This window comes from Dipteris shenzhenensis, chromosome 9, assembly GCF_047967505.1.
Source record: "Dipteris shenzhenensis isolate YYH24624 ecotype China chromosome 9, Dip_SZ_1.0, whole genome shotgun sequence".
In the NCBI taxonomy this organism is placed as follows: domain Eukaryota; kingdom Viridiplantae; phylum Streptophyta; class Polypodiopsida; order Gleicheniales; family Dipteridaceae; genus Dipteris; species Dipteris shenzhenensis.
This window is the reverse complement of record NC_141604.1, coordinates 7,061,188-7,074,244: the sequence shown is the minus strand read 5'-3', so window position 1 is coordinate 7,074,244 and position 13,057 is coordinate 7,061,188. Positions and strand designations below refer to the sequence as shown.

Genomic DNA, 13,057 nt, shown 5'->3' with positions numbered 1-13,057 from the left:
CATAGCACCATGATTTGGTTTCCATGAACTCAAATCACATGAAATCAAGTCCTCTCACAATACAAATCCTGATTCTTAAGAATTACGCTCATGTATTGTTGATAACATTTATTTGAAAGGCCCAAGCTTGTTGAATAAAGAACATCAAAGCTGCACTCATGGCATTATTCAACGTTTTGTCTCCTTTTAGGCTTAAAGCTAGTTGCTCAAAATACCTCAAGGCTTGAAGTTGGATGTTGAAAGAACTCAAGTAAATATTGATTAAAAAGTTGATGAAGCACCACAAAATACAAACACAACTTGAAAGGACTTATGCCACATCAGTAACCACATTAAAGGACTTAGGGCGACATGTGGAAGTTCAGGCAGGGAGCAAGTTTGATGCAAAAGCTCAACTTTTTGGTAAGAGAACATTATAGACAACAGCAAAGGAGTGTCCATAGAAACATTAATGGGAAGCACCCATGAAAACAAATCATTAAAGTAAAGAGCAAGCTCTTAGTAAATGGTCGAAAGACAAAGATAAATATCTAGCATGCAAAGGAAGATCAACATCTTTCATCAATGAGTCATCCAAATGTCCTGATACAAAACTAAGGTAGAAGAAAGCCAGCACCAAAATGAACCTCTATCAAGCAATGATTTGTTGGCTACCAAGAAACGAACCACCATGAAGCAATGGCCGTGAAGAAATGCACTCAAATTTGAACTACTTAATGTGATCATTTTGTAATGTTTCAAAAACTTGTAGATTAAACATTCAATAAAGGATCAAAACCATATCTGATATATGAGTTCAAGATAAAGCAAACACAAAATAGATTTTATTCAAGCCTTTATGTTAAAAAAGGTTGCCTCTTCCCATGTCTCAATTCAAAAACCTGTTTTGGGAAAATATCCATAAGATGATTTTATATACCATCCACACACACCTATGTTTCGTGCTACATACATGCTTAACCCTTTTGTTGAATGTCATTCACCATGTGATGGTATTTACATCATCATTTGGGGACACATGACAACTTCAGTAGATGCAAAAGAAGGAAGATTCAATTATAGAAATATAGTGAGTTGCTTCAAACTAATGACACTATTGAAACCTTGTTGCCCAACTTTAATAAAAATAATAGGAATTCAATATTTCAAGACATGCTCGTTTTCACCATAGAACAACTTTAGAATAACAAAAAAAGAAGATTAAAATCTTGTCCAACTTCCATCAAATAGCAAGACATTAATCTTTCAAGTCACGCTCCTTCTAACCATACACCAATCCCATAATAACCAAAAAAGAAGATTCAAACCTTTCTATCCAACTTTCATAAAATAATAGGAGTGGACATTACAAGGCCTGAATAACCATTCCCTCTTTTCCTAAGCCTAAGTCAAGCCCTTAGCATCAAACCTTTCCATTTTCCTTTCCCTCCCATTCTTTAACCTCATGCATTACCTTTCTTCTATCACTTTTGTTTCCTACCTATTACCTCTATCTTTCTCGTCTTCTCTCATTTTCATCTAGTCTTCTTTTTTATCATCTTCACTTTTCCTCTCTCCCCATCATTTTCATGAAAATTTTCACATGAAAAACCTATGGCATTCAATTTTCAAGGCCTCTTTAGCCTTCCGGAAGCAGCATCCATGAAACAAAGAACCTAATTCTGGTTAATTGAGACGTCTAATTTATAATCCTTGATTTCTTTTCAATCAAAAAGATTCCCAATGCTTTTCCATTTAAAAATATTGAAAAGGATTGTATGCTTTCCAAGAAAATATCAAAGCTCATTCCACAAGTCTAATCATTAAAGAAATATTGATATAAAGATCCATGAAAGCATCCACGCAGACAAAGCCATAAGAACTGTTAAGGGCAAAAGCAGCAACAGCAAAGAGGAACTAGGGGGGGAGTCCTTAGATCATTAGTCCTTAGATTATTATCATTAATACGTTGTATCTAGTTTATAGTGAGATATGAAAAGACGGAAGTTCTAGGGGCAGGCGGAGAACTGAATAGGCACGGCAACCGTGAAGGAGTTATGTGTGCCGGTTAGATAAAAGAGAAGAGAGCGATCATTCAGGGGGCTCATTGATGAGGATCGGAGCAAGGATCAGTGTGATCAGAAGAGGAACATTGTTATGTATCAGAGAGTACGGTGTTGTACTGCTCGGAGAAATGTAATACAGAGATTCTATTGCATCTACCTTATTGTTTTATCATGAATGATTCTGTCGATCACTGTTCTACTCTATGAATTTTCATACGCAGTTCTGAAGTACGATTACGCATGTAAATCTGTCGCAGTAGTGCGTTTCGAGTTAGTCTTCAGAGTAGAGAGGGCTAACACTTTGGCGACCACGGAAGATTTCCATGTTTGTCGCGGTGGATACCTCGGAGAGGTTGGCTGCTCCCCATCTGTAATACTCTGATTCCTCGGTGCGTGGACTAGCGCATGAATGACGCTGGGGGTGCGCCAGGGGGAACATCGCGCTCTCCGGAACGACCTCGGGAGCCTGCAACTCCAGTATCGGCACGTACAACCCGCGAGGAACGGCATGACCGATATGTGGCTCAACGTGATCTTCTCTTCGGCTTCTTCACGGATAGTGAGAGTAGTAGTCGCTCTGACACACCTCCGCTGATCCCAGGAGAGGAAGGTCCAGTCGTTTCCGGTGTTCAGGAGGAAGGCGAATCCTCCGGACGCAGTAGCCCGTTCGATTTAACCAATAACGGATCAACAAAATCGCTCTATGAAAGGTATGAATGAAGTTGCAAGAAAAAACTTTGAAGGGAATTTTCAAACTGATCAAAACATCGGTCTACAAAGGCTATCAACAAAGTTGCAAGTATAGACATGTGAAAAAATACCCTAAAAATTACTGGTCGTAGGCTCATATCTCCCTCGCAAGATAGCTACAAATCCAAAATGCTACCAAAAATAGAAAATAAAATTGCCTAAAGTCTTAAAAGCAGCTGTCTTGTGTTTTGCACAGGGTATGCATAGCATCACGACTTGGTTTCCATGAACTCAAATCACCTAAAATCAAGTCCCCTCAAAATTGGAATCCTGATTCTTAGGAATTCCACTCACGTATTGTTGACAACATTTATTAAAAAGGCCTGATCTTGTTGAATATAGAACATGACTACTGCATCCCCTATTCTACCTAAGATATGCACTCATGGCATGATGTGACATTTTGTCTTCTTTGAGGCTTCAAGCTAGTTGTTCAAAATACCTCAAGTGGCTGTTGAAAGATGCAAGCACTTACAAAAATATAGAGTGAGAAGTCGATGAAGCACCACAGTATACAAACACGAAGGACTATGGTACATCAGTAGAGCCACGTCAAAAGAGGCACATCCCATCCCAGCTTAGAGGAAGCATTGCTGCATTGCTTGGACATTGATATGGCTTGATCTCAGTAGTAACAATTTGATTGGAGCTATTCCGGTAGAGTTTGGGAAAACTCCCTGCTCAAGACTATGTGTGCTTGCTCAACATGTTCTCCTTCTTATTGTAAGTTCGTGATTAGTTGGACACTCTGAGGCACTTTGTTTGGAACACCCAAGGTCACCTTGATAGACTTTCTCCTTCCTTCCATAGTAAGTTGATAGAAAGATCCATTCGTGAAAGCATCCATGGAGACAAAGCCATAAGAACTACCATAGGTCAACAAAATTTGTCTACAAAATTATCAACAAGGTTGCAAGCACAAAAGTGTGGAAAATTGAATGGAAATATTTTGATTGATTAATGAATCGGTTTACGAAGGCTATCAACAAAGTTGTAGGTACAAACTTGTGAAAATTTTCATAGAAAATTTCTAAATGTAGGCTCATATCTCACTACAAAGATAGCTACAATCCAAAATGCTACCAAAAATAGAAAATGAATTTGCCTAAAGTCTTGGAGAAAACTGCCTTGTCTTTCCCATAGGGCATAGCATCATGACTTGGTTTCATGATCTCAAAGCACCTAAAATCAAGTTCTCTCACAATCTAAATCCTGATTCTTAAGAATTCTACTTATGTATTGTTGACAATGTTTATTAGAAAGGCCAAAGCTTGTTGACTATAGAATATGAAAGCTGCATCCTTTGTTTTGCATAAGTTATTCACTCATGGCATTATCCATCATTTGTCTCCTTTTAGGCTTGAAGCTAGTTGTTCAAAATACCTCAAGGATTGAGTTCGACTGTTGTTTGAAAGATGCAAGCACTTACAAAAATATCGAGTAAGAAGTTGATGAACCTCCACAAAATTCAAACACAACTTGAAAGGATTGTGGCACATCAACAACGACATCAGAAGCTGCAATGTGGCAAGCAGGAGTTCAAGGAGGAAGAAAGTTTGATGCAAAAGCTCAACTTTTGCATAAGAGAACATTACAGAGAATTGTCACCAAGACCTATTAGCAGCGAAGGACTGCTGTCCATAGAAACATCGATTGGCAGAAGCATCCATGCAGATAAAACCCTAAAGGTAAAGAGCATAAAAGCTCCCACCAGTAAATGGTCAAATGACAAAGATAAATCTCTAGCATGCAAAGGAAGACAAACATCTTTCATTAACAAGTCGACCAAATGTTTTGATATACAAAACCGAGGTAGAAGGAAGCCAGCACCAAAATGAACCTCCATCAAGCAATGATTTGTTCACTACCAATAAACAAACTACTGTGAAGCAATGGCCATGAAGTAATGCTTTGGCTAGTTACAAACCAAGAAAAGGATTCGACTAAGTAGTGCACAACAAAACTAACAAACATAGAAACTCGCAACTATGACACAACAAACACAAATGGAAGACAAGACCTCAAGCTGAAAGTCTTGTCTGCAGTGAGAGTGTGACGAACCAGAGCATGCAGAGAAGCCCCAAGTGGAAAGTCTCCAGCACTATGCGATAGATCAGAATGGTGGACCACCTACTGTCGAGCTAACTTATTATTCAGTTTCTATTATAGGGTTGCAGAATGAACAATCGAGGGGATAGTTTGCCATCTTGCCTTAGTGCCTCGCAAATTGGCTGACCTTTCCACTACTTTGCTTCAATATATCTAGCATTGCAGTAGCAATGCTAGAATTAGAGGACCTCTATGATGGATATCGGCCGACTGATGTTTTTTCCCTTGAAGGACTAAGACACATGCAAGAAGAGAGTGCTATGCATACAACCAAAAAACATGAAGACACTTCTTACTAATCTTGTCGATTCATTGAACACATGCATGCAAGCAACAAAGCATTCAAACTATTCAAAAAGGGCCATCGACAGCATTGACTCCATAGGCATGCAAGCCTTCCAAACTTAGCTGTAGAGAAACAGAAAGCTACCAAAGCTTCTCATGAGAAAGAAACCACAACGCAATGACACAGATACCACACCATGTAGATCTGAAATGCCTACATAAGGTTGTGTAGATCCAAAATGCTGGCACAAGAATCCTCCTAAGCAAAGAAGGATGGGGAAAACAAAGAGTGACAAAGACATAGGAGTAGAGAGCACAACCAATTCCACTCCAGAGGCTCATCGAGCAGGCGGAGAGCCACTCATGAATGCTAAATGAAGGCCCAATGAAAGATGTAGCACAACAAATCATACACTACCCTAAAATCCTACTAACTCTTAAAGAGATGCTTAATTACTCCAACGTCTTGCACATTTCCCATAAATAACCCAAAACACAAACGCTCACTCGAGCCTTACCTTTGGTAGTCCAAAAACAATGGGAACTTCTAATTACCATTTGCATTTTACAAAAACAACAAAAATGTATGACAGCCAATTAGACTACATATGAAGCAATATACCAAAGGAAAGAACAAACGCTCGAACTCCTTATGCTTATTGGACAGATAATTCAATAACATATATATAAGCATAAATAATCTCACAATTCTCACTATGCATACATAGAACAAAACAATTTATAAAACGTCACATTTAACAGATTAAGAACTTGGTAGTCAATCTACTTCTCTTGCAACATGCACAAGTGCATGTAGGCACTGATAAAGGAAGTGCTTTTGGATGCAAAAGAGAAACCATACGATTTTCTAAGGGTGTTGGGCTATTTAAAAGGTGAATTTTGTAGAATATCGACAATTTTGAAATACATAACTCAAAAAGTTACCCATGGATTCATAAAAGGAGTTCCAATCCTCCACTATAGGACAAAAGGAGTATAGCACTACCTCTAAGGCCTGTGCACGTGGCGCCATTTGTGCGCAGCTGTACTACGCACAAATGGTGCACTGGGTGGCATAATCATAAGCTCGTTTCTTGATTGATTTTGTTCACGTGCAATTTAATTGGGTAAGCTCCACGAGGAGAACTCTGCCTCCTTTCCCTACCCCCTTCTACACACCGCCTACACCACTAGGCGGTGGTGAAAATGATCAGTTGGAGTGGATGTAGCTAGTTGCAATCGGGTGGCATTGAGGTGCTAGGATTTGTACCTTTCCAAACCTTGGTGCCAATTTGGGCATTGAGCCTCGTGCACAAATTTGTTGCTAATTGAACATTCTTGCGGTATGTAATGCAGGCAAATATGTTATGATTTGCTTGTGCTCATGTTTCCCCCCGAATACGCTTGCATTTGTAGGTGCCAAAAATGCAGCAAATATTTGCCCCAATGATGGAGATGGGAATACCATCTCTCCACCTGGGCAAGTAGGGGCTGGGCCGCTTGTTAGGAAAAAATCCCAGTTGTTTTACTTGCGTACGCCCAAAGTTGGGTAAGAAAGCGCACAAAGAAGAGTCACGAGCGGCGGGGACTCACTCCGAGGGGGAATTGGCATTTTTCTTGAGAAAAGGAGGCACTAGAAAGGGTTACTCTAACCAAAGCAAACCAAGGGGGTGTGGGAAGGGTGAGGTTAGGGCTTGAGACCTTCTTCTTGAGCACCGAGTGCTGGCGCTTCTCTCTTTTGTTTGGGCAGTTGAAGTCGCCACAGCCTCTGCTTCGACTCACCCATGGCTGCCGTCGAATCTGTTCAGTGCTTCGGCCGTAAGAAGACTGCCGTTGCCGTTTGCTATTGTAAGCGTGGCCGTGGCCTCATCAAGATTAATGGTTGCCCCATCGAACTCGTTGAGCCCGAAATCCTTCGCTACAAAGCCTTCGAGCCCGTCCTCCTCCTTGGCCGCACCCGTTTTGCCGCTGTCGACATGCGTATCCGCGTTCGTGGCGGTGGTCACACCTCCCAAATCTATGCCATCCGCCAAAGTATCGCCAAGGCCCTCGTTGCCTACTACCAGAAGTATGTGGACGAGCAGTCGAAGAAGGAAATCAGGGACATCCTTGTGAGGTACGATAGAACTTTGCTGGTCGCCGATCCTCGTCGCTGTGAGCCTAAGAAGTTTGGAGGAAGGGGAGCCCGTGCTCGCTTCCAGAAATCCTACCGTTGAGTGGATAAAATTTTGGGCATGTTTCTGTTGTTGTTTGGGCTTGGAATCTCCCTCTGAGCTCTCATCGAAGCTGCTGGACTTCAACAGCTTATGAGCAACTATTATATTTTCTATTTAGATGCTGGTTCTTAAACTCATTTCATAGCATTACCTATTGGAAACGGATTCTTATGGTGAAAGACGAAACAGTTGGTCAATAGGCTCTCCACTTTATAGTACTGGAACCAAACACGGGGTCAAAAAATTTGAAGTTGTAGGACGACAAGAAGCTTATTCATGCAGCTTGATTGTATGGTTTGGTTAATGCAGAGTGTGGTTTCATTTCCTTGTTTTTTCTGTTCTGTTTTGTTGCCTCTGTGTCTGTGTCTGTGTGTGTACTCTTGTTCCTTTATTTGCTTTTTTCGTAGTAAAATTGCATATGTTATAGTCTTATGAAGGTATACATAAATTAATATGTTTGGCCACTCTTCTCACAATTGAAAGTCATCATCGCTCCAGGTATTCAATTGTCTTAAAAGGATGGTATTTTTAGATGAGCAGTAGCTTTTTACTCAATGTGGACTCCTTGCGTTAAGAAAGCTCGATCTTTTCCGGAAGTGTGATCTTTAGGTCTATGGCATCTATGCCACGTGATGATTTGATGGAGAATCGATATAACTGTATGAGTATCAAGAATGCTACTGACGTAAGATGGTACTGGATTATTATGCTTTTTCACCAACGTCCGAGCCAAGCTTGGTCCTTTTTTAGAGGGGCCGTTTACTTGTTGTACTTTCTAAAGTGTACATTTTGTGGGCTCTAAAAACATTTGATAGCTTATTTGAGTCAGGCTACATCATTCAACCATTTAATATGTCTGTGACGGTGCCTGTGAGATTGAAACTCCACTATGTTGTGTTTTTAGAGGATGAGTTTGGGCATGTTCCTGGATTCATCTAGATATATGTCTGTGACGGTGCCTGTGACAGTGCTCTTTGTTCCTTCTCTATCCTAGGTGAAGTGTTATACCTGGGAATTTCATAGTGTTGCGCGCTTGCCAGAATGCATTACTTTTGCCTGCATCAGTATGTCCAACAAGTGACTACACTACGGAACTGCAAAGCGTCTTATTTTTGAAGGGGCTGTTTTTGGGAGGAGTTTCTGATCTACATGTGTGTTTGCATTTTATGTTACTCCATTCAATCAATCCATATGTACATATTCAGATGCACATCTACTCTTGTGATTCTAATTTAAGTTTATTGTAGTATATGGTTACTGTTCTACCCTTGTTGTCTATGATATGTATGCAGAGTTTTTAAGATGCCTGAATTCTCATTCAATATCCAGTCTCTCAATTTCTGGCATCTTTGATAGTGGCAGTCAGTTGACATTTTTTTCAAGCTTGAACCCTCATGGTGGCATCAAGCATCTCTACAGCAAGTAGGCTTGCCTCCCACGTATGTCATGAGAAACCTTTGTAATTATTATCCAGAATTAGTATGGCATGTGGGTTTTGTGGCCTTCTCAAAGCAGATCAAAGTGATTGATATGAGAAACTAGCAACTCCATAAGCGCTGTGATACGAGAGTACAATGCTTGCCATGGCAGCATATGAGTGGGATATACTCGAACGAGACTCGGATGACAGTTTATGCTTGGGAAGTGATGAGAACATAAGCGTATCTTTGCTTATTTCGTTATTATTCTTTTTTATTTTCTCATTTACTCATAATTTGTCTCTATCGCTTACAAACTCCCTTCTTTCCTTTTTTCTTTTGCTTGTTGTACTAAAAATTTTACTTTGTAAAAATTGGATATATTCTGATCTTATGAAGGTATATATATGCCTATAACTCATCTCAGAAACATAACTCAGAGGGCCCACCGAATTTTCATTAATGATTGGAGGAAGGTTGAAGGTGCATATTAGGTTTTGCAGCGGGAGTAAGGAATAGGCGATGTTTGTAGCAACATACGTGGCATATGGGTGTAACACTGAAAATGGTAATCTTAATCTGACTCTTGTGGTTAGTTAAAGTTCATATAAGCAGAGTTGGTAAAACAGTTTTATTCCATCCTAAGGATGCTTACTCTGTCTGACAGACTCTTTCATTATGTCTCTTATCAAGAGAGTACCTGGACCAGATCAGAAAACACTGAAGCTATGTGGGGTCGGATTGCAAGCATGGTCGTCATTAGTAGGACTAGTTATGTTTCATGGAAGACCTGAGCAAACCCTATTATGTTGCGAACCTTGCGACATGGCGTTGGTGTGGATTCATGTATATCTTGTTCTATTTACTTTCACATTGTACCTTTTAGTGCCTGCTTGCCAAGATTTTACCTTAGGCTAGCTGGATTAGAGGTAACCTAATGCAGCTGGATCTCTTTGTTTCCGGAATCTCTTGAAACCCACATGGCAGCTTATACTTGGGTACTGATCAGAGCTGGAGCTTTGCTTATTAAGTTATTAGTATTTTTTATTTTTCTATTTTGCTCATAATTTTGTCTAAAGTTTCTTACAAACTCCCTTCGTTCCTTTTTAGCACTGCCCTTTAATTACACTTTTGTAAAAAAGTGTCCCACAATTTCTTGCCAAGTGCTCCCCTTCTATTTTGGTTTAATCTCTCTCTTTCTCTCTCTCTCTCTCTCTCTCACAAACACACTTTTTTTTTTGTGAAACCAGTAACTATAAAATCAGCATGAAATCATTGTACATGACATTAGACTCCAAAGGAGAGCCTAATGAAAGAACTCAAAAACAGTGAGAAAACACTTCAAGGCTAGTAGCATCCAAGTCCCTCGCAGCATAACTATCATATAAAGATTGCTTGAGGGACATTCTGAAGAAAGCATATGCTTGAGGAAACTGTTGTCCCATCCTAAAATGCAATCTCTGTGTCTAAATAGTCCATAGTATCCAAAAGCGAGCCCAGTGAAGGAAAAGGAGGAATGGAGATATCTGAGGTGAGTAGCATCCAAACATCCAGAAGAGTTTCCCGAATCTGATAGAGGGAAATTGGAGCCGTAGCAAATGAGAGACATGAGTGATCAGTATTCGAGAGTGCGGGTAAGACCATAACAAATGGGGAACTCTCATGGTGATGAGAGCAACGGGGGCAGGAAGAGGAAGCAATTTCACCCCAATGGAAAAGGCTCCCACTATACATCTCCAAAGAAAGAGCCTCTGTTTCAATGGCAATTTAGCTTTCCAAATTTTTTGGAGTTTTGATTGCCACCAAGATAAAGGCCTATCCAAATTCCAAAGAGTGTTGGCATGCTTATCAGACAAGGAAATCAGATTCCAGTCCAGTAATCTGTCCTAAACAACGGAGGAGCAGGAACAAATGGCTGCAACATAGTTGTAAGTATTCTCCAAATGGGCCTATGATGCAAACCCAAGGGGAATGTCCTGCAAGCTTGTGGAAATGAGAGCACATAACCATGTTGACCCACCACATCTCCGACAAATCTTATGCCCAATTTCATAAGATTATATGCTTTAATTGGTGCCTATAAAGCAAGAGGCGATTCAAACACCTTGCTCCAATGGATGCTTTCCAAACGAAGAGAGTTACCATGATGGGAGGAAGCACCTGACCATTTAGCATAAGAGAGGATTCTCTTCCAGTCATGAATAAAAGCAGTAGAAATAGGACAGCCAGGAATTTTCCCTTGAAATGTGGTCATGACTGCTTCCCAGTGATCTGTAATCCAATGCCCATATGCATAAGACTTCATGTTTCCACACATAGCTGCTAGCATAATAGCCCATGGCTGTTTTTGCTGAAAGAAATCAGCAATCATAGTGCTCTTTCTTGCCAACATATGAAACTGAAGATTGAGAATATTCAGTCCGCCATGAGTCTTAGGAGAACAAACAGACTGCATGGGAAGTAGTCGCAAAGCCTTTTTGTGAGATTTGCTTTTCCAAAATATCTCCATAGCCTGGGACATATAGGAAGCCAAATGCTTAAAAGACCAGTGAAGAAGAGGCAAGTAAAATTGCACATATGCCATAATGATAGACTGGACTATCCGAAGTCGAACATGTAGAGGCCAAGTTGACAAGTGCCAGTATTCCAGCTTCTTGTTAATCTTTTGAAGCACCCATTTAAGCTCTTGTTGAGGGGTAATATTCCAGCCAATGGGATACCCTAAGTGCCTCACAATGGTATGGGGAGAAATAATGTGACCTGGCCAGAGAAGTGCATGCCAATCAGCTTCTTTCAATGCTAGAAGATTTGATTTCTGAAAGTTGATATGCAGTCCAGCAGCTATGCCAAAATCATTCAAAGTATGCATCAAATGACAGAGGTCACTTTGAGAATTCCTGGGCATGAAATATGAATCATCAGCATATGCCTGTGCAAGAAACGGCTATGCCCTTGGAATTTGCAAGCCATGAAGATGTCCTGTATCTGCAAGATGGTCCATATGCAACAATAACGGATGAGTAGCAATGGCATATATTAGGGAGCTCAGAGGGCATCCCTGTCTCACTGAACGGGTCATAGTCCATGTCCTTGACAACCCACTACCAAGCAGACACTGTGCAGTGGCATGAGAATACAGCCAGTAAATAACATGAACGAGCCGAGGGCCAAATCCCAATTTATGCATTGTCTGAGAAATAAAATCCCAATGGACAGTATCAAATGCTTTCGCAATGTCCACTTGCAGAATGAGAACATCTTGTTTAGAATATTTGGCATACTCAATTGCAAGCAAAGCATTGGAGATATTGTCAGTAATCTGCCTTCTGGGAACAAACCCATACTGCCTGGGATGAAGTCCGGCTTGCAAGATAAATCAAACCCTAAGGACAAATCACTCTTTCCCTTATCCTTTTGCTTGGCTGAAACCTAGACTACACTTTCTTTGGGAAGAACAGATTTAGATGCTACATCACCCAACTTGCTAGGCGTTGCCTTAGGCCCTGGACCATAAGTTGGAGAGGTAGTATTTTCTGGAGCAATAGCTGTAGGTGGGAGCTGATGCAGTATTGCAGGACACTGTGAAGCTAGATGGCCAAATTTATGACAAGTAAAACAAGCACCTGCAAATACTCCCCATTTCAAATCAAAATATTTTTCGCCCAAGGGAACATCTTCCACCTCTACTGCAATGGAAGGAGGGGTTGGGTGATCTGTATCCCACAGAACACAAAACCGATTTCGATTGCCCGAAGGTCGGGGTGGGCATACAACTCGCCCCAAAGTAGCTGCCAGACTTGGTAGCTCAGCCCTCATATAATTCGAAAAATCCACTACCTCAACCCATACAGGGCAGTGATGTCGAATGAGACCATGATAATCCTTATTTGGCGAACATGGCATGACATGCACCATTTGTCTGCCATAGAATAGAGGAGACATCTCCAATATCTACTGACGATATGAGGCATCCAAAAAGTGCACTTCATAAAAACCTCGAGAAGCAAAGTATACTCCTTCAACAAAGCAACCTCCCAACAAAGCCTGAACCCATTGAGCCACATCATTTGTAGAAGGTAACTTCCCAGGGAAGAAAATGATAACTGCTTGCTGAGAGAACTTTCGGAGAGGAGTAACCAATGAGGGCAGCTTCAGCTTGTACTTAAGGGCCGGGGGAGGTTTGGCCCACTCCTTCTGGCTGTGGTGAAATTCATCCTTGAGCATATCAAAAACA

At 40.8% G+C, this 13,057-nt stretch overlaps 1 protein-coding gene across 1 annotated transcript; it reads left to right on the top strand.

Moving 5' to 3' along the window:
• The first annotated feature begins 6,910 nt into the window (after positions 1-6,910).
• On the top strand, positions 6,911-7,730 carry LOC147898135 (small ribosomal subunit protein uS9-like). The gene has a single exon (XM_087379764.1). The coding sequence runs from the start codon at positions 6,974-6,976 to the stop codon at positions 7,403-7,405; it is 432 nt and encodes a 143-aa protein (XP_087235890.1). The 5' UTR covers positions 6,911-6,973; the 3' UTR covers positions 7,406-7,730.
• Positions 7,731-13,057: the final 5,327 nt, after the last annotated feature.